At 40.3% G+C, this 22,717-nt stretch overlaps 1 protein-coding gene across 1 annotated transcript in view; it reads left to right on the top strand.

Annotated features, from left to right (window-relative positions):
* Positions 1–22,717, top strand: part of ETNPPL (ethanolamine-phosphate phospho-lyase) — a 54,367-nt gene that overhangs the window by 14,697 nt on the left and 16,953 nt on the right. Inside the window, exons 2-8 of the mRNA XM_075336426.1 lie at positions 4,391–4,509; positions 4,660–4,819; positions 10,341–10,415; positions 10,510–10,603; positions 12,437–12,553; positions 19,818–19,900; positions 21,673–21,898. Coding sequence (XP_075192541.1) covers positions 4,391–4,509; positions 4,660–4,819; positions 10,341–10,415; positions 10,510–10,603; positions 12,437–12,553; positions 19,818–19,900; positions 21,673–21,898 — 874 coding nt within the window. The remainder of the gene's footprint in view (positions 1–4,390; positions 4,510–4,659; positions 4,820–10,340; positions 10,416–10,509; positions 10,604–12,436; positions 12,554–19,817; positions 19,901–21,672; positions 21,899–22,717) is intronic.

The following is a 22,717-nucleotide window of genomic DNA, read 5'->3' as shown; positions in this document are numbered from 1 at the left end:
GCTACATACAGCAAGACTAGTGCTACATACAGCAAGACTAGTGCTACATACAGCAAGACTAGTGCGACATACAGCAAGACTAGTGCTATATACAGCAAGACTAGTGCTATATACAGCAAGACTAGTGCTACATACAGCAAGACTAGTGCTACATACAGCAAGACTAGTGCTACATACAGCAAGACTAGTGATGTATACAGCAAGACTAGTGCTACATACAGCAAGACTAGTGCTATATACAGCAAGACTAGTGCTACATACAGCAAGACTAGTGCTACATACAGCAAGACTAGTGCTACATACAGCAAGACTAGTGCTACATACAGCAAGACTAGTGCTACATACAGCAAGACTAGTGCTACATACAGCAAGAGTAGTGCTACATACAGCAAGAATAGTGCTACATACAGCAAGACTAGTGCTACATACAGCAAGAGTAGTGCTACATACAGCAAGACTAGTGCTACATACAGCAAGACTAGTGCTACATACAGCAAGAGTAGTGCTACATACAGCAAGACTAGTGCTACATACAGCAAGAGTAGTGCTACATACAGCAAGAGTAGTGCTATATACAGCAAGACTAGTGCTATATACAGCAAGACTAGTGCTACATACAGCAAGACTAGTGCTACAAACAGCAAGACTAGTGATGTATACAGCAAGACTAGTGCTACATACAGCAAGACTAGTGCTATATACAGCAAGACTAGTGCTACATACAGCAAGACTAGTGCTACATACAGCAAGACTAGTGCTACATACAGCAAGACTAGTGATGTATACAGCAAGACTAGTGCTACATACAGCAAGACTAGTGCTACATACAGCAAGACTAGTGCTACATACAGCAAGACTAGTGCTACAAACTGTCAAAAGTTCTGTATTGCTGTTAATAGTGAAAGAACTGCGGAAAACAGATCTGATCAAACTGTCTGACATCTATATCTAATAAAAGAAAGCACAAAACCCCATACAAGACATGCACCATGGACACTTGTCACAATAAGATGAAGTCAGTGTCCTCGTTCTTTGCATTTTTCTCTTGTTCGAGTGTTCAAGGAAATATTCTGCTGTCAACATAAAAGGAAATGTTTGTCTAAATAGAACTTTTTTGACTGGTTTCTGGCATATGTCCTGTTATTACAGAAGAGGCCAGTTTTTGTCTAGTCATTATCCTCTGTGACAGCTGACTGTAGTTATTTAGTGCCCCGTAACCAGTCTGAACTGGTTTACACGCACCAGGATAAGGCTACAAGTGAGCCGAGTCTGAAAGTGACAGCAGAGACGTTATGTATTGTGCCTACAAGTAATATTTATGTTCTTCTATTTCAGTTTCTTATTGTTTTTTATTGTATGCTGAGGAAGTAAAGCCCGGCTGATAGCTTGGCATTGTGGCCCTTATATTCATAATACACAGGAAAGCCCTTGTGCCCTGATTTCATTACTTTTGCTCCTGTTTTTTGTGATTTGCGCCTGTTTACACACATTATTGTATATGCACAGTTTTTGGTCTATTTTTTTATGTGCTTACCTGTTCTGTTTTCGGCAAATTTGATGCAATTGCATTAGTGTCCCACACCTCCTGGTGTATTTTTCAGTATAGGTATGGTTCCACTTGCATTTTGCACGGACGAGTGCAATCCGATAAAACATTGGATTGCTCTCGCTCTAGTGTAAAACTATGGGGCAGTGTCCATCTGCGATTGATTTCTTATCCCATATTGGCATGCAGAATGAATCGCAGCATGCTGCATTTTGCAGCGAGTCTTGGCTCATACACCTCCATACACGTCTATGGTAGTGTGTGAAACATCGCACTGCACTTGCATGTCATCCGAGTACAGAGCTGTACGCAGAGACAGGCCGCGGAGGAGATTGGGATAAAGTGCTCCCTCCATCCTCTCCACAGCTGTGATCCGATCATAAGGTCACATCATAGTCGCATGACCCTCGGTTGACGCTCGCTGCAGGGGGTCATTAGCATATCGCTCTCGCACTGAAAGCTATGTGTAAGTGGAACCGTACCCTATAGCGGGCTTTACACGCAACAATATCATTAATGAATTATCGTCGGGGTCACGGTGTTTGTGACGCACAGCCGGCTTCATTAATGAGATTGCAGTGTGTGACACTTATGAGCAACCTTAAACGATCGCAAAAGCGGTCAAAATCGTTTGCCGCGGAGAGGTCGTCCTGAAACAAAAAATCGTTTAATGCTTATTAGCGATGTTATTCCTCGTTCCCGCGGCAGCACACATCGCTGTGTGTGACACCGCAGGAGCGAGGAACATCTCCTTACCTGCCTCCACCGTCTATGCGGAAGGAGGGAGGTGGGCGGGATGTTACGTCCCGCTCATCTCTGCCCCTCTGCTTCTATTGGACGCCTGCCGTGTGATGTCGCTGTGACGCAGTACGAACCACGCCCTTAGAAAGGAGGCGGTTCGCCAGCCAGAGCGACTTCGCAGGGCAGGTATGTGTGTGTGACGCTGCCGTAACGATAATGTTCGCTACAGCAGCGATCACACAACATCGCACGTACGATGGGGACAAGTGCTATCGCGCTCGACATTGCTAGCAAATGCTAGCGATGTCGCAGCGTGTAAAGCGGCTTTAAGCCAGTATTCTGCTACATTTTGCAAAATGTGCAACAGAAAGGAGACATAGATATATATTGTTTTTTACTTTATACAAAATTTATGTAAATTTATGAACCACGGACACCAATTTTTATGAATTTGGCGCAAAAACAGCAACTAATACCACTAGACAAAAAACAAAAGTTACTTAAAAAATGCAAATGGTGAATCAGGCCCTATGTGCTTATTTCTAAGCAATGTATTATAGTGTTGATAGCTTTGTGCTATTGTCCTGTACGACCCTTCCGCTTCATCTGCTCCATGTGGACACTCCAAGAGTATATTTTGCACATTACCCTGTTTTCTATAGCACTGTCTAACCTCAACCTAACCTGACGATGTTAGAGTTGAACCTTTCCTTTGTATGACCCTCTCCCCTCACATAACCCATTCCTATATTTAGCACTGCTCAAATCTGAGCCAGAACCACGAGCAGCATCCATCACAGACCGGCTTCATTAATGCAGATATGTATGTTTTACTCTGAAATGCTGCAGTTTTCCAGAGAAAACATACTTTAAATTGCCAGACAAGCACAAGGTGGCTAATATGACTAGTCATAAAGGTTTGCTCCCCCCGACTTCTCTTGTGAGCCTAGATTGACAGGTCTTTCCCTATATACACATAGCGGGAAAAGTCAGCGGGGACAATCATACTGTGACTAATCATACTAGCTATCTCATTCCTTGCCGGCATTTTAAAAAATGTTTTCTGTGAAACATTGTAGCCTTTTAACGTAAGGCTAAGTTCACATGTCCAGTATCATTCGTTAGAACAGATCTAGCAGCAAACACAACTTGTTTGTCCCTTTTTTAAATAATTGATTTTAGCTGGATCCGTTTTTTTAATATTGGAGTCTATGGAAAACGGATCTGACTTGACATGACTGAGGATATGTACTAGGGGAGAAGAGTTTACCTGCTTTGGTAAAGATCAATGAGCTGATCGGAGAAACTGGAAGCTCTCAGAAAAGAAGTCGGAACCAGTTACGGACTCTGTGAGGAGAGTGCAAGAAAGTAGACACTCCTCATGAGACTGTGGTCTTCCTTTGAAGACCTGAATCTCTTGATCGTTCTTCCTGAACCAGAGGCTGGCGGGGAGGATGACCAAACAGGGCAGCGAAGACAAATGCTGAATGTTGCAGGACCTGGAATAAACTGAGGGATCCAAAAGCACACCCTCTTGTGGTCGGCGAATACCTGTTAAAGGAAGCAGTTGGCACTATGATGTCATCATGCCGGCTGACTCATAGAAAAAGTGCCACTTGTAACTACCCTGTGATTGTCTATTGCCAGCAGTGGAGCTTCAGGAATCCGAGATAAACCACCGATGTTAGCAAAAAATATTTTAAAGAGGGCAGTCTGGCCATGGGTAGCCCTCCCCTCAAACCGTGGGCAATAGCCCAGATTACCCTCTTTATAATCAGCCCCTGTATGTATCTACAGTATGTTGTATGGATCTGAAATTCAGTGCCCATAAACTGCTGAAGGCTTGTATTGTATACCACATCAAATTTTATATGTATGCCATAATACAAAGCAACTTTTCCCTATAAGTAATTACATGGGCAAACATAGCTGCACAGTCTCGTACCATCATATAAGGCTTTGTACACCTAAAACTGTGAAGAGTGGTATGATTTTTATTGACTCTTGAATTCCAAAAAAGAATTCCATTGAAGCCATTTAAGAAAATATTTTATTGTTTATATCAGAGAGAAGGTTTTAATTGTTTTGTTTATTCCTTTTCAGACCATCCTGCAAGGTATTTTTTGCAAAAGATCCAATTAAGATTGTATGTGCAAAAGGGCAGTACATGTTTGATGAGAAAGGAGAAAGATACCTCGACTGCATAAATAATGTTGCTCATGGTAAGTCTATAAATTATATATAAGAGTAAGTCAATCAACACATATACACACTAGACTGTCTAACACAACTGTTAGTATGATCTCATTGGGTCATTGTGCGCTTTTGGCAGCACTTGCTTATGAATAATGCATTTCTTTCCTCCCTTGTAGTTGGACATAGTCATCCTGAGGTGACAAAGGCGGCAGTGAAGCAGATGGAGTTACTGAATACAAACTCTAGATTCCTTCATGACAACCTTGTCCAGTATGCTGAACGCCTAACAGCGACCCTGCCTCAGAAGCTTTCTGTTTGCTACTTTGTCAACTCAGGGTACGTTTGCAAATAATATTTCAAGTCTTGTCTGTATACCATATATTTTGTTAAAATATTTTTAAAGCTAGCTCTGGTCATCCAGTGTACTGTAAAGCACCACTTCAGTGGCTTTTCACCTCTGGATTGTTTTTTTTAATCCAAGGTTCCTGCCCCTGGTCTGAAACTCAACCTCCAACATTTTCACCTTTTTATAAGCGCCAATCCTGTCCATCTTCTCTAGTTTGACCTGCCGGTTTTGATAACCAGCCAAGGTAAAGCAGACAGCTGAGGGCTACAACACCCAGTTGTTTGCTTTATCTGCACTGTTATCAAAAATAGGGGGGACTGAATATAATTTTTTTATTTATTCCCTATCCACATTTGTTTGCCGGGCAATTGTCCTGCTCTTACCACAATTTTGTTTAGTCTTGCAGCCCACTAGCCTTTACTACAACCATTTTACAGCACCAAAGTTCAGCCACCCATTGACTTATATGTGGTTCGGGATCAAGTTCAGGTCAAGTCCAGTTCACCAACCGAACTTTTAACTAAAGTTCGGCTGAAACCAGCGAACCAGAACTTCTATGGGTCCGCTCATCCCTACTTGTCACATAACTTCAGACTTCCAGCCAGTGCTTGCTAATGTTTCTTTCAGACATAGAATCTGCAGCATCATTCTTTTGCTCTATTGACATCGCAGTGATTAGAACGTCAGTGATCATACATTTATAACTTAAATATGGATAGGTAATTTGTAAAGTACCATGCAAAAATTTTAGACAAGTGTGGAAAAAACATTGCAAACTAAGAATGTTTTGAAAAGAGAAGTGTTAGTAGTTTACATCATTTAACAAAATCCAAAGTGAATGAACAACAAAGAAATCTAAATCATTCAATATTTGTTGTCTCCATCGTTTGCCTTCAAAACAGACAGTTTTTGTCACGATGATCGGGTAGAGCAGTGGACAGGGGCTCCTAGACTGGCTGTCAGACTAGAGGGACCCTAGTTATCCCTTATCTCAGTGTTACCTCTGAAGGTGATGATTTCTGAGCCGCCTTCCTGACCCTGCTCCTGATCAGCCCTGCTCTTATACCCCCTCCACCCTACCCCAGGGGAGGGCCGTGACATGAGTGTGATAAAACTAACAGAGATAAACAAACAGGAGAAGCAAACTCTTATCTTACAGCACGCTCACAAAAAGGTATAAGACGATAAGAGGTAAAGAGGAAAATAAGAGCAGGGAGGAAACAACAAGACGAGAGTATTCCACAACAACTCTAAGCACCATACAATATAATCACGATTAGGACTGGGACACCACACCACACAGACCAACACAGCAATAAACTAGTCAGCGTGGGAAGACAGATTCCTTCATCTTAAAAAGGCACGGAGTAAATGTGATAGGTTTCCAACAACATGTCATCCCAGAAGTAACCAGCAGGCTAGCAGAGGTTAACTCTTGCTAGCCTGACCATTAATGAGCTCACAGCTGGTCGATGCCTGAACCTGCCTGTGTAAGAAACACCAGAGAAACCATAGTGTGGAGTTTCAGAATCTGTAGTCTGAACAGCGTCTGATGTCGCCATGACACTCGGCGAGATTTGTGCAAAACTCCATGTGACAGTGTTGGAAGGAACTCGTCAGGGATGGTTTCCAAACATCTTTTAGAATTAATTACAGATGTTCAGTGGATGAAAGCTTGTGCAAAGTCTCCTCATGTAATCCAACGTAGATTTCATGATATTGAGATCAGGGCTCTGTGAGGACCATATCATCACTTGCCGTTCTGCTTGTTCTTCTTAGGCTACTTTCACACATCCGGTTTGAGCCCTGCGGCTCAATCCGGCTGTGAAAACTATGCAACGGATGCGGTGAAAACACCGCATCCTTTGCATAAGTTTTTACATGCGGCCGGTCCGTTTTTTTCCGGTTGCGGCATGCTACTGAGCATGCGCAGTGGAAAATACCGCATGCGGCGACCGGATGCGGTTTTTTCCGCATCGCGCCGCATCCGGCCTCCATAGGGATGCATTGAAAAATGCGCCGCAGCGGCCGGATGCGGCGCGATGCGGTGTTTTTTGCCGGAGCAAAAAACGTTGCAGGGTACGTTCGATCCGGCCGCCGCATCGGCTAAATCTGCCGCATGCGGCAAAAACCGGACCGAACGCAAGCCCCTACGGCACAATGCGGCACTAATGTAAGTCAATGCAAAAAAAACCGCAATCGGCGTTACAAAAGCCGGTTGCGGTTTTTCTGCAGAACGCCGTATTGTGCCGCAGAGCAAAAATCCGGATGTGTGAAAGTACCCTTAACACCATGTTCTTAATGACATAACTGTATTGTTGGTGTCATTGTTTTGCTGTAGAATAAATTTGGAGCCAATCAAACATCTCCTTGGATGATACTTCTATTTTTCAAAGTATTGTTACTTTGCAGCATTTTTTTTCCACACCTGCCTATAACTTTTGCATAATTCCATAAATGAAGATATTTATGGGATTATTACTAACAATTCCAACACTTTCTTGTCTCTTCACAACCAAAGCTTTAAGTCTTGGGGTATATTTGCCCTTGTATCATCTCTAAGGGGTACTTTACACGCTGCGACATCGCTAGCATCGGCTAGCAATGTCCAGCGCGATAGCACCCGCCCCCGTCGCACATGCGATATCTTGTGATAGCTGCCGTAGCGTACATTATCGCACATACCTGCTCGGCGACGTTGCTGTGACTGTCGAATAATCCCTCCTTCAAGGGGGGGGTGGGTGCGGCGTCACAGCGACGTTACTAATCGGCCGGCCAATAGAAGCGGAGAGGCGGAGATGAGCGGGACACAACATCCCGCCCACCTTCTCCCTTCCGCATTGCCGTCGGGACACAGGTAAGGAGATGTTTGTCGCTCCTGCAGGTTTACACACAGTGATGTATGCTGCCGCAGGAGCGACAAACAATATCGTACCTGCAGTCGACCCGACATTATGAAAATGACCGACGCTACACAGATCACCGATTTTCGTCGCTTTTGCGATCGTTTATCGGCGCATCTAGGATTTACTTGTTGCGTCGTCGTTACCGGCGCTGGATGTGCGTCAGTAACGACGTGACCCCAACGATATATCGGAAGCGATGTCGCAACGTGTAAAGCCCCCCTAAGTGGTGGTGTTAGAGCTTCATAAGAGTGTAAAACTCTAGGGCAGTCATTTGTCAGCTGAGGCGCTGTTGCTAGAAAGTAGTGTGAAGATATAGTCACTAAAATGTTTTAAAAAAAGTTATTAATTGAAAACCTTTATGTTAATGGTCAAATTTTGTAAAACAGGAAAAGCACTGGATAAACCTGACCATCCTAATAGAAGGTGACAAAATAGACCGGAAATGTATGATAATCAAACCGCATTCAATGACTTTAGTTACTATCTCTGTCACTTTAGTCATATTTAAAAAATAAAAATAAATAGATTTTTTTCATCTTCCCCAATCATTTCAAGCTAAGTAAAAAAATTGGCATATATAACTGATCCAAGAAATTGTGTAAACTTGGCTTTTTTTTTGGCTTTTGGGTGACAAGGAAAGTCTCATTTACAATATTCACCCAAGTTTTCACCCTACATTTTCCAATTACATAGTTCACTGAAACCATCGATAAGGTTTTACAAATTATTGTGCTAGTCACTAAGAAAACAAGATAGCAATATAAATATAGAATATCTTTCCTGATATTGATTTTCTTCTTTGTCAAACACAGAGCATGTATAATGTCAGACTATAAGACACAGTGAAGACTGTAATTATCATTAGTACATTAAATGTGAAAAAACATCTCTGCTCCATTGTGCCTAAGATAATTGATCTCAATAACACACTGAAAAGTGACCCATAATCTATAATTTTATAGTCACTTAAGAGTAACATGTCCCCCACCCTCAAGGGTTAGTTCACACAGGCAATTAAATAGAAACTTTCACTTGCTCAAAACAATTTAGTTAAAAGCCTTGTAAATATCCCTGATTTCAGTTTTGAGCTCTGTCACTCCATTGCAGCGATATTCACATTTATTTATGTAGAAGCACAGTATGTGAAATCTCTCCTTGTAGCTCAACTTTATTTAGTTTATTCAGAGTCTTCTTTGGAGGCGTGTGCTTTTATTCCTCTCTCCCAGACACTACCAATCGCAACTCGTCAGCTCATTTATCAGTCTAGGAAGAAGCCATGATAGTGCATGCCCCCAGAAAAGACTCTGAAGAAACACCCAGTTGAAATGCAAGAAGAAATTTCACATATTGACTCCAAAAAACAACAAATGTGAATATCATTGCAATGGAACTATGCAGCGTAAAATGAGAACTAGCAGTATCAAGGGATTTTTACAAGGTAAATGGCTCAGTCTTATTAAGTAGGCTAAAATGAGCCCAGTCACCCCAAAATAATTAATATAAAGTGTATCTTTATTGTAATACTCCAAGAAAATGCATGGCATTCAGCAGAGCATTTAGATGTGCCAGCCTCTAGGTCCCTCTGTTCAAGTATAGCATTGAAATAAAAAAAGCAATAGCATCAAATCTGAAGGAATATAAGATATCAAAAAACAGTCAAAATGATCTAAAAAGTGTACATAATAAAGAATCTAAGTAAACATAGTTCTTTATATATTACTTGTGGCCTAGGGACTGGTCACACTCTCAACACAAGTATGTCTGAATACACCTCCGAAGAGGCCTATGTGAAATGCGTTGAGAGTGTTCCCATCCCCTAGGTCACAAGAAAAATGTAAAGAACTTTGTTTTCTTGGTGTACTTATATACATCATTATATGCATTTTTAGACATTAACCATTTCTGATATACTGTGTTACTTGATGTGTGCTCACATTGTTAAGAAAGCAAAAAAAAATGTCTTGATGTTTAGAGCTGGAAGAAATCTAGTTTCAGGCCAAGCACATGCATTACACATATGATTTTCATTGCCAATACAATAAGAAAAATGGCAACCAATGGTATACATATCATAGTGACAGACCATGTGCCTACTATCACTATGATGCGAACGTACAAAGGAAGTCCAGTTCTGGTTAGTGCCATATGGGACCAATGTCACTATAGCAGAACTACCTCATTAGGAGCCGAAGGGTGGAGAATTGCCCCAAAATCAAATCTACTATATATATTTAATTAGTAGAAGGAGGAGGGGTGGAGCCTTGGCTCTAGCTCCTCCCTCCTCTCTCTTATTGCTACATAGGATCTCCTCAGTAACAGTAACAGCTGCCATCTCCTATCTCAGTGATGGAAAAGTCTTCACTGAATACAGATTTTACCTCGGAATTGAGAATTTTGATAATAACTGATCAATTCTGGCAGAGAAAGAAGCAGATTTGTCTGATAAGATATATTACAGAGTCGCCTATTTTCATGTGTATTATTGATTTATGACATAAAAATTAAGATGACAGTTACCCTTTAAGACTCAGTTTTCTGAAACAGTTTTCTCACAAAGAGTACATAAAGGTATTACACCCCTTATTTGTTCAACTCTGTCTTACAGGTCAGAAGCCAATGACCTAGCTTTACGTTTGGCACGCCAGTTCTCTGGACACCATGATGTGATAACCCTTGACCAGTAAGTGTTCAAATGTCATTATACCGTAGAGCGTTCACTTTTGTTTGCTCATTAAGTTTACTTTACATATTAAACTCGTCATTCGTTGTTTTAGCGCCTACCATGGACATGTGACGTCCTTGATTGACATAAGTCCGTATAAATTTCAACAGCTCGGAAAAGAAGCCAAAAAAGAATTTGTTCACGTGGTGAGTGTTTATTCGCATGTCCATTTAGTAGGATTTTTCCATTTTTATCATCTTAAGTCGACAATTATCTTGTAACTTCTACTTACAAATGAAAATGCCCTCTTTTAATAGGAACATTTACAAAAAAGATGGCTTTTTATACTTCCCATGATCTGAATGATTAATCAGTCTTCAGTATGCTCCCAAATTCTAGAACTCTGTCATAACAGTTTAATCATTGGTTTGTAGAGATGTGTTCAATACCTCACAAAAATTTGTAATATTTCTTCATATTACTTTACATAAGAAAGCACAATTTTGGGGTTTTGGTACTTAGTTTGTATTGGTTTTGCACTTACCACTTTTTCTTGAAACAGTTATTCCTAAAATCACATGTGCAGTGCTGTCTCTCTCAGCTGGCATCTTGTCCGTATAGCTGTGCTAATATAGTGCGGAGAATTGGTACCAGGGTGCAGCATTGTGCCTGTGTGCTGCTAACTAAGAGGAGTGAAGAATGCAGGATGGGTCTATTCAGGGGCTAAGAGAAGACATATACTGCAGAAGGGGTCCCTGTATACAGGGGACTGAGAGGAGAGATATACCACAGGAGGGTACTTTGTGTACAGGGGCTAAGAGGAAAGATATGCCATAGCATGGGCCTCTGTATACAGGGGCTTAGATGAGAGATACTACAGGAAAGGCCTTTTTGTATAGCGGCTGAGAGGAGACATATACTGCAGAAGGGGCACCTGTATATAGGGGACTGAGAGGAGAGATATACCACAGGAGGGTACTTTGTGTACAGGGGCTAAGAGGAGAGATATGCCACAGTATGGGCCTCTGTATACAGGGGCTTAGATGAGAGATACTACAGGAAAGGCCTTTGTGTATAGAAGCTGAGAGGAGACATATACTGCAGAAGGGGTACCTGTATACAGGGGACTGAGAGGAGAGATATACCACAGGAGAGTACTTTGTGTACAGGGGCTAAGAGGAAAGATATGCCATAGCATGGGCCTCTGTATACAGGGGCTTAGATGAGAGATACTACAGGAAAGGGCTCTCAAAGGCTGAGAGCAGAGATATACTGTAGGAGGGGGGCTCTGTACCGTTGCTGAGGAAAGACATTCTGCATGAAGGAGCTGAAAAGAGTGGTATACTGTAGGAAGGGACTGTGTATTGAGGGGCTGAAAGGATATACTGCAGTCTCAGGCTACATACAGGGGCTGAGAATAGTTGATCTTTGTTTGTTGCTTGCTCCTGACAGACCAGTAATGTGAAACTGGAATGGTGCTCTGTTAATGCATATGACAGAGGTTATCTTCTATATAGATCAATAGAGCAACATTTGCATTGCACAAAATTGAGATGTCAGCAATGCTCAACATACACAGCTTTGCACTGCTGTTGTGAAGGAATGCAGGATTGTTGAGTGCTGTTAGAACATGCTACCAATTATGTAAAAGCACACAGCTATACTGATGTAGATGGCAAAATATAAAATCGGTCAGGCAGGGTACTTGTATAAGAGCAGAGTGTGCACAGAAGCATAAGGTGAATTGGGACTTGTCAGGAACAAAAGAAAGAGGAGAGGGTTCTGCAGCACTGAAGAGAAGCAAGCGCTGCAGGAAGATGTATTCTGAGTATACAAAAATAAGATCATCCATTCTACTAAGTGAAGCTGAATGCACAGAATGGCAGAGAGAGAGATGCAAGAAAAAGAAACTTTATGTTCAACTTTGTTTGTATATTAACTATTAACAATAATGGTGTATTTATTGTACATTGTGAAAAAATAATGAGATTGAGTAAATAGCTATTTAAAGGAACTAAAAAAAAATATGCATGTTCCAGGCTCCATCGCCTGATACCTACAGGGGTAAATACAGAGAAGACCATCCGGATCCTGGAGCAGCGTATGCTAATGAAGTAAATGAGATCATTGAAGAGGCTCATCAAAATAATCGACAGGTTAGTGAGAACACATTAACACTTCCTAAGATATGCCCATTTTCCATGCTCTATATGTGTGTGTCGGACTCTAACTATACATCTACACTCAGGGAGCAATGAGAATATTGATGATCTGCCAAACTCTTGACCATCATCCTTTGTTATATGCTATGCCATCTTAGTTGCCTTCATTAAAGATTCACAAACTGGACGTATCTCTAGATGGTTGTACATGATGATATGGTTTTTTTGTTGAAAACATCTATCTAGTTATTAAATTTAATATTGAAAAATGACCATCACTTTCCACTTTTTATGCCACAGTTGAGTCAAATTATCTGATAAATGTAATTTAATTTGGAGTAGTCCACTAGTCTCTGTCAACTCACTGTCAGAATGGCATTAGGAGCATAATATACTAGATTTTTTGAAGGATTATGTCAGTATTCATGACTAGAAAAAGAGAGACTTGTAACTCAGATTGCTGAACAAAAGCTGTGATTTTTTTTTTTATTTTCAAAAGAAAAAATCACAGCTGTTGTTCAGCAATCTGAGTGCCAAGTCTCTCATTCATATCATACCAAGGGATTGGATCCTATTTGGAGCACCACAAACAGAAGGGCCGTGGTCAGTCTTCATATCAGTATTCATAACTAATGATGATTGAGCGTGCTCGCCACTGCTCGTTACTCGATCAAGCGTTAGGGTTTTCGGCTGCGGCTCGAGTATTGAGTATAATGGAAGTCAATGGGAAACGAGCATTTTCAAACTCAGATGTTCAAGGCTCGATTGAGTTACTAGCTGTGGTGAGGTCATCACTATTCATGACCCTTGTGTGGATAGAAGTAGTTATGAGAAATGTTAAACTTTTGATCTAGCTGTAGGGAAGGATTTGATAGGTTTAGTGAAGTATAGGTGACATGAATGCATATGAGATCCATTGTGGCACTTATGTGAACTACAATTGAACACTATGTGGCAAATTCATCAAGTCATTCTTGTAAAAAAAAACTTGTTGAAAATGTCCCAAAATTTTGCACAGCCCATAGTTGCAAAAAAATGGTGAATTTGGCATTTTTACATTAGCAGAGGGGGTGGTGCAACAGGGAGTGGCAAAGTCTAGCCTCAAACTACAGAATTGTGTGACTTACAGCAACATGCACCACTTTCATTAAAAGCACTTCTTAAAGAATTTAGCACATTTTACTCCAGACCGGATTCATTTTAATCCAAATCTGACATAAAAAACATCGGTCTTGATGAATTCTTGCCCCCCTCACACCCACCATTTAGCATTTAACTATAAGTGCTGTTTGCGTGACACTTATGTAATTCCTTGGAAGCATCTGTGGCAGGTTTGCTTGATATTTGATACATGCGTCATCAAGTTAAAATGAAGCCAGTAGGACAGGTCTAGCCTGGTGTGTATTCTTATTGAGTGCATAACTGACCTAGGGGGATAACAACATCATAACACATCATAACACTCTAACTACCAAGCAATGACACTATCCAACAAAGAAAATGTGTCAGGTTGTGACTATTAGGCTCTGTGCGCACTGGGAAATGGAATTTTCTTGAGAAAATTCCGCATGCCCTCAAAGATTACCGCACCCGCGGTAAAAAACCGCGGGAAACCGCACCCGAAAACCGCATGCGGTTTGCCGCGGTTTGCTGCGGTTTTACCGCGGTATTATTCGCGGTATTGCCGCGGTTTTGCCGCGTGCGGGTTGGGATGTGCTTTATTGCATTCAATGCAATAAAGCACATTGAAGAAAAAAAAAAAAAAAAAAAATACATTTAATTCTGATAGTAGATAGACAGAAGAATAGATAGAGGGATAGATAGATAGAGGACAGACAGATAGATAGAGGGATAGATAGAGGACAGATCGCTGCATTTCCCACGGTCGGCAGTGAGTTCACATTACCGGCCGTGGGAAATGACCGGTAATTACCTCTGCTGTCTGCTGCATTCAGCCTGTGTCTGTGACAGTCGCGGCTGGATGTCAGCAGTGCAGGACGCCGGAGCCGGAGCTGTGGATTATGTCGGAGCTTTGCTTGGGGGGGGTTAATAAAATGGTTAACGAGGCTTGTTGGTTTTATTTAAAATAAAGGATTTTCGGTGTCTGTTTTTTTCACTTTACTTACGGGTTGATCATGTCAGCTGTCACATAGACGCTGCCATGATCAAGCCTGGGGTTAATGGCGGTGGTCCCCCATCACCATTAACCCCTTGTATTACCTTGTCACCACTGCTACACGGTGGCAAGAAGAGCAGAGGACACTCCCGGTGCTGCCGCATAATGTATGCGACAGTGCCGGGGCAGCTGCGGCTGATATTCTCGGCTGCCGGAGGGGGAGTGAGGCGGGGGACATTACCCCTGCCCCTCTCCCTCCCCAGCCTGAGAATACCGGGCCGCCGCTGTGTGCTTACCTCGGCTGGATGGTAAATATTCAGCGGAGCCCACCTTCTTTTTTTCCTATATTTCCGTTTTCTTTCTATGTGTGTTCTATGTGTCTGTGTCTGTGTGTTCTGTGTCTGTGATGTGTTCTATGTGTCTGTGATGTGTGTGTGTTTACTCTCTGCACGGCTTCCTCTTCCTGTAATGACATCACTTCCCTGCAAAACCGCAAGCAAGTGATGCACATTACCGGAGGTAAACCGCAAAATACCGCAGGGAATAACGCAGGAAAACGCAGTGAACCGCACAGAATTTGCTGCCTGCGTTATTCCCTGCGGGATTTCATGATTAACATTGAGTCAATGGAGTGAAATCCCGCAGCGATGTGCGGAAAAGAAGTGACATGCACTTGTTTTTGCTGCGGGATTTCCGCAGCAAAACATGCAGCTGTCAAATTCCGCCCAGTGCGCACAGGATTTTTTTTCTCCATAGGATTTGCTGGTGATTCACTGCAGAGATGTTATGAACATTTTCTGCAGCGAAACATGCAGCAAATCCGCGGAAAATCCGCGGCAAAATCCGGTAAGTGCGCACATAGCCTTAAAGGTGATTTTAATGACACAGTCTTTATGTGTCGCTCTTTCAAACAGAAACACTAGTATTCTGTTTAACGTCTTTGCTTTTTTTAGTCTCAATATTCCTGTCCCCGGTTAAGGGTGTTGCCCATCGGAAAATATTGAACAACCACTGCACTTTTTTTGGGATTGGATTTATTATTCTTGACTGGGGTATAACTTTTCCAAGTATGCTGAGGAAATGTTTCTACACATCTGCTAAAGACCAAAAGGATATCCTGTGATCTGGTTTAGGCCCTAATAATGAGTTCCCCTCCTGCCAAGGGCTTTGGATTTACAGAACAAAATGTAATAATCATACGCTCCTTGGAACATTCATGCCGACAGGATTCTGTCATTTATTTATGTGTTAGCTATCATAAAAAAATACTAAATTCTGGATAATTAAACTACATTACATGAATCTTATTTCCCAGATGTATTGTTCACTTGGTAACTATTCAAAAGATTAAGTATTATAATAAAATTAATATATATATATTATATATATATATTATATATATATAATATATATATAATATATATATATTATATATATATATATATATATATATTATATATATATATAAAATCATTAAATATAAAAAATTAAAAATTATATAATATAATATAACATACTTTTCTATTAGGTTAAATAAAATCAATAACTATGAAATTAGGGTAGAGGAGGTAACGCATTATGGGCTTTACAATATACAGAATGCCAAATAGTTGAATAATAGATAGATTTAGAAGCTGAGTTATTTATGTATTGTTTATTCTCTAAAGCTCATAAAAAGCCTTTGTCATACGGACAGAAAGACTTGTATTCATTCCAAGACAAAAGGATGGTTATGAAACACAAGCCTTGCTGGCCAAAACACTTGTTTCATACTTTTCTACTAATCTTATGAGACTGTCTTAATGCTGTGCAATACTTTGACTACTCTGAGGATTTAGAATCGACCTTATAAAACCTTCTTACTGATGGTCAGTTTTTTTCCCCTTTTCTCCGACGTTACTCAGTTGCTAACCAAGCTGTGCTAAAGACATATCTTTCCTTTGGATTTCTCATGATGTTGCACTATAGTCTTCTCTTCAGCTGTTTAGTGTATATGTTACAGGCAATGTATGAAAACCCGGCATTCTATAGAATACCTAGGCAATGTATACAATCCCTGTCATTTTCAGGCAAGGTATGAAATCTGTGTTTTATACTTTGCCTAGGCATTACATAAAATGCCCATATTGGAAAAGTTAGCCATTACATAAAATGTCTAGATATTATAAAGAATGACAAGAACTGCTCTGGCAAAGTCTGATATAATGCCCAGATTGGAAAATCTTTAGTAACAAACAGTCAAAAAACTAATAAAAGAAGTAACAGTCAAAAAATTAATGAAAGAAGAAATCCTAAATTAACAGGATATCTTTACTGGGAAAAACACAAAGAAACAGAAGTATCATTTCTGACTATTAGTCTTTAGTAACAAACAGTCAAAAACATGAAAGAAGAAATGCAAAATGAACAACAGGATATCTTTGGGGAAAAAAAGGAATCAGAAGTGTCATTCCTGACTATTTGTTGGAGTACGGGAGGCTAGAATGGCATTTTAATGCTAAGCGCAACTGAGCCAGTTTCACAGATCTGCTGCTGCCTGCTCTGTCCACCTACTTTTGGATGCTAAGGGCAACTGAGCCAGTTTCACAGATCTGCTGCTGCCTGCTCTGTCCACCTAGTTTTGGACGGACCACTCCTGTATTATTCTACACTCCGACTGTTTGTCATTTAGGTATTCTATAGAATGACTAGGAAATTTATGAACATCTGATGTATTTTATACTTTGACGACCCAGTTCCGGCATTGTATACGTTCCTTAAGTATTCTATAGAATGCCTGTTTTTACACATTGCCAGTAACATATATATTCAATTATTCACAGCTTTGTTTTCTTTCAGATCATGGATGATGATACTTAACGCCAAAATTGTGCTCTACTTTACCCTAAACAACACAGTCTAGACTATCATAAGAGTAGAATGCATGCCAAAATCGAGAGTGAGGTTGAACAGTTTTCATATAAAGGGAAGAATAGGTGCTATGTCTCATGGACTGAATTTGTGAACTGGCTGCCATAGATTGTCCTCCGAAGTGAATAGAACTAAGCCTAATTGCTTTTACACAGTAGGCCGTTTATGAAAAACAAGGGATGGCAATAAATCCATGGAAGAAGATAATCGATATATTCATAAATGAAAACTTCTTTTTGTAGGTTATAATTATAAAATGCATTTTGAGGGCAAACCCATTCCTTCTTCAGATAAAATCCAATTCACAAAACGCACTAGAGTAATACACTAGGATACACACCACTCAACTTTTCCAACACCTGATAGGTACAGTTCAGGGTATAATCTCCTTTTCGAGGAACAATAATATTACATTTTAGATTTAATAGACGAAACAAGGTACAGGGCATAAAAAGGTGCAAAAAAATGAAATATGAAAAAGACATGCATTAAAGCAGAAAGAATAATAAACAAAAAGGATAAATGAAGAATTGTGACAGAAAACGCTGCCAGGAGTCCACTGATATTGGATTTTATTACTTAATCCTTAACGTCTCCATAACAGCATTAGATACAGATTTAATGAAAAAAGCTGGAAAAAATAGCACTGCCCGATTTTTTTTTTCATGTAAAATTATGGACAATATGAATGATACCCAACCATACCTATTATAGTAAATGGGTTATTTGGCACCCTTGGTATTAGCCATATTGGTATTAGCTTGCTCTTATTATAGAGCAGAACAAAGGAAATAGCTAACACAGATGTGAATAGAGTCTTAGGGGCACTTTGCACACTACGACATTGCAATCCGATGCTTGCAATGCCGAGCGCGATAGTCCCCGCCCCCGTCGCAGCTGCGATCTCTTGTGATAGCTGCCGCAGCTTCACATGGACTTACCTGCCCTGCGACGTCGCTCTGGCCGGTGACCCGCCTCCTTCCTAAGGGGGCGGGTCATGCGATGTCACAGCGACGTCACACGGCAGGCGGCCAATAGAAGCGGAGGGGCGGAGATGAGCGGGACGTAAACATCCCGCCCACCTCCTTCCTTCGCATAGCCGGCGTGACCCGCAGGACGCAGGTAGGAGATGTTCCTCGCTCCTGCGGCTTCACACACAGCGATGTGTGCTGCCGCAGGAACGAGAAACAACATCGTAACATCGGTCCTTTCCGAAATTATCGAAATGACCGACGCTACACCGATGATACGATTTCGACGCTTTTGCGCTTGTTGATCGTATCAAAAACGATTTACACACTCCGATATCGCCAGCGACACCGGATGTGCGTCACTTTCGATTTGACCCCACCGACATCGCACCTGCGATGTCGTAGTGTGCAAAGTACCCCTTAGGGTATCCATCACCAATCATACACACAACATGTAATAGTTCTCTATGAATGGGAGAGACGCTTCCATATGTGTTTTCAATGGACTGGCAACCATGTATAGAATATGTATAGAATAATTTCCCTATGTATGGAGGCTTGTGAATCTCTTATTTTGGGCATGTATTTTTAACTACAGAAACTAGATTAAAGTCCTTCTACAAATGTTGCAATGCCTTGGGGGACATATGTGCTCCTTTATTGGCATATTTACCTGTTTATCAGTTATGTATGTAAATCATATGTACTCACCTTTAACTCTCTTCCAATCACATTGTGTCAGTATTATTTTATAACCTGCCAACAATTAAGATCCTTAAAACTGAAGGAAATCTGTAATAATATACATTATTATTTATAGATATGAAGAATATACTGTATAATTCATCTTTTTCATACAGTTGAAGGCCAAATAATATCTTATCAAACAAACATAACTTTTAAGAATAAAACTGATCACTTTATTCTGTATAACCTTCATTTTCCCTTCTTAGAACAAGGAAATAATCAGTTGTTTGTAATGAACTATCATACAGATAATTTTTGTAGCTAGGAATGAACTAAACATTTTTGATTGTTTATGCTGTTGGACATTTATTGAAGGTCTTGGCTGATGTCAAGTGACATTACTCAATAACTGACCACCAAACTGACTTCATGATGTGATTGAGAATAATATAATTATTATTTAGGTATTTTAGATTAATTATTGTACACTCAAAATAAAGGTTACACCCTGGACTGAAGACATTTTACCAGATTCTAGTAGAGCGTTGCCCTGATCTTCTTTTCTTTTCTACAGATTGCTGCGTTCATCGCTGAATCCATGCAAAGCTGTGGAGGTCAAATTATCCCACCACCCGGCTATTTCCAGAAAGTGGCAGAGTATGTATCGAGTTTATGAGGGGTTTCTTTAAAATGTAAAAAAGTTATCAAAGAGAGTCCAGAATATAGCAGCAACCATTAAGGCCAAAGCTGAATAATCATGTCACTAAAGAACCAATAACATTTGGGAGCATGCATGTGTTTCTAGAGTCCAGGGATGCAAATACATTATTTTTTAATGGAGAATTTATCATTAGAAAATGGCATAGAGTTATTAAAATCAAGATCGTATTATAAACATATTTTGGGTATTTTCAGTTTTCACCATAGCCTCTGTAGCAAATAAAATATTGACTTTTTCTTGTTTTGTGCTTGTTAGCTTTGCTGCATGGACTATGGTAGCAGAGTCCTCAAATTACCAATGTATTTAAATGACTGATAATGGCTCTATTGTACTGCTTAAGGTGGACATAAATGAGGAAAGCCACATTATACACCAGATACTTTGATAAGTCTCTTTACGCCCCTATCCTGACGAAGGGCAATACTGCATCACTTCTGGAAGCTATATTAGTTTATCAATATCTTTATTTCTATTAATTTCAATTCCTTGTAGCTGCCCTAAAGCACACACCCTATGGCACTGTGTACGTGTACAGGCTTTACAGAAAGGGATGGTATGCTACAAACATGTCTGTTCCGAGGATAGCTTCTAAAAATAAAAAGCTACAAAACAGCCTCTATTATATTCTTACATTTGACTAAAATGGTGAGAAAAAAAAATATTTTTAGTTTGTGGTAACTATCCAAATTAATGTGTCTGTCTACATCTCAGACCTTCATCAGACCAATTTGTGATATTGAATATAAAGTATCAGGCATGTGGCACAAAGGATTAAAGTAGGGCTCCACTAATAGAAGGATGGAAAAGATATGGGCATAATAGCGCATGGAAATGGGGACAATCCCTGGAGAGATGGCATTTTAATCCTTTGTGCTACATACCTGACATTTTATATTCAATATCCTACTTTGGTCTGATGAAGGTCTGAGTTGTAGACAGAAATGTTACGGCTAGTTTCACACATTCAGCTTTTCGCCGGTTTGCCGGATTCGGCGCACTTCAGTACAGTGTATACAATACAATGGCAGCGCAACAAGCTCTGGTCACATGCTGTCATGTGACCGGAGTGTGTGACCCGGAAGTTGCCGCGCTGCCATTGTACTGTATCACTCTGTACTGGAGTCCGCCGAATCTGGCAAAACGGCGAAAAGCCGGATGTGTGAAACTAGCCTACTTTGGATACTTACTACAAAATTAAAACCTATTGCATGCTGGATCTATTTGTTATTTAATGGGAGTGGTATCCCATCTGAGCCCCCATCCTATTACTACAACAGAGTGACGCATATGATTGATTGTTTATATTCCCTTTCATGTTACACAAAGCTTCTATATGGAAGAGACCTTTACTGGCTATTGCCCCAATAAACAATTCTGATCAAGGGCATTTTACTCACTTTTGCAATAAGACCTACTTGTTTCTAGTAAGACTACTCATAATCCCACATTTTCAAAAAAACTATCTTGGTGGATTTTTGTTTGAAGAGATGTATAGATAACATTTCTAATGAGAACAGTATGACTATTGTGTAATAGCCATGCATAAGATTTCCCAGAAATTTGAATGGAGACATAACCCATCGATGTGATCAATTCATCACTACAGGGTTCACTTACTGCAAAACACATACTGCTCACATCCCCTGAAAACTGATACAGTAATTCTGTCATTTATCCAGGGTTGATTGCTCTAGATCTTTCTTTCCAGGTATGTACATAAGGCTGGAGGAGTATTTATTGCTGATGAAGTTCAGGTTGGATTTGGACGAGTTGGAAAACATTTTTGGAGTTTTCAGCTACAAGGTGAAGACTTTGTGCCAGACATTGTCACCATGGGAAAGCCTATCGGTAATGGGCATCCAATGTCTTGTGTGGTGACAACCAGAGAAATTGCAGAAGCATTTGGAGCGACCGGCTTGGAATATTTTAATACGGTAAATTTGTGAAAAGTTTTATGTCATTTGAAAGCTATGTATGCACTAAATACTGTGAATCCTTCTATTTGGTTATTGAATTACTGCTACAGTAAGCACTTCTAATGGTCCTGTATACATATATAAAGAGTGTAAGTTACAAAGATGCTTAAGGGAATATAATTAGAATTATAGAACTAATAATAAAAAAATAGTGAGAAAAAAAAATAGTAAAAAAACCCAGTTCTGTCACCGCTGCTAGACCACATTGTGTGTACTGTCCCCTTTTCATCAAGCAATAAACAATAAGACTATTAAAATTTAAATAATGGGAAAAAGGGGGCACATTTTAATAGAAAATTATTGTAAAGTTGCTTGAAAATCTGTAAATTAGTCCAGTGTTTCAAATAACCATTATACCCAATAGTACATTTTTTAAAGAAGCATTCCAATGAATATTTCTTTTTATTAATGTGTGTATATGTGTATGTAGTGTAGTGTTAGTGTATTAATATACTCACCCAGCACTGCTGTCCCTGTTGTCCAGTGCCGCTTTTTTGCTCCTCTTCTCAGTGATGTCACCTCTCTGCACGCTCTCCAGGTCACACTGCGCCCTGCGTGACCTGGAGGTGACTTTTACAATGTAAGTATATGGAGCGTCAGAACAAGGCCCCATAGGATTACATTGTAAAACAGACTTCCAGCTGATGCTTAGAGCATAGAATAAGCCGGAGAGTCTGCTGAAGAGAGGTGACATAACAGAGAAGAGGAGCAGAATGGCGCTGGATGTCAGAGAAAGGAGCGGTAGGTGAGTATATTAACACACACACACTACATTAC

Source organism: Anomaloglossus baeobatrachus, chromosome 1, assembly GCF_048569485.1.
Source record: "Anomaloglossus baeobatrachus isolate aAnoBae1 chromosome 1, aAnoBae1.hap1, whole genome shotgun sequence".
NCBI lineage: Eukaryota > Metazoa > Chordata > Amphibia > Anura > Aromobatidae > Anomaloglossus > Anomaloglossus baeobatrachus.
The sequence above is the reverse complement of the archived record's forward strand: the minus strand, read 5'-3'. Positions and strand labels throughout refer to the sequence as shown.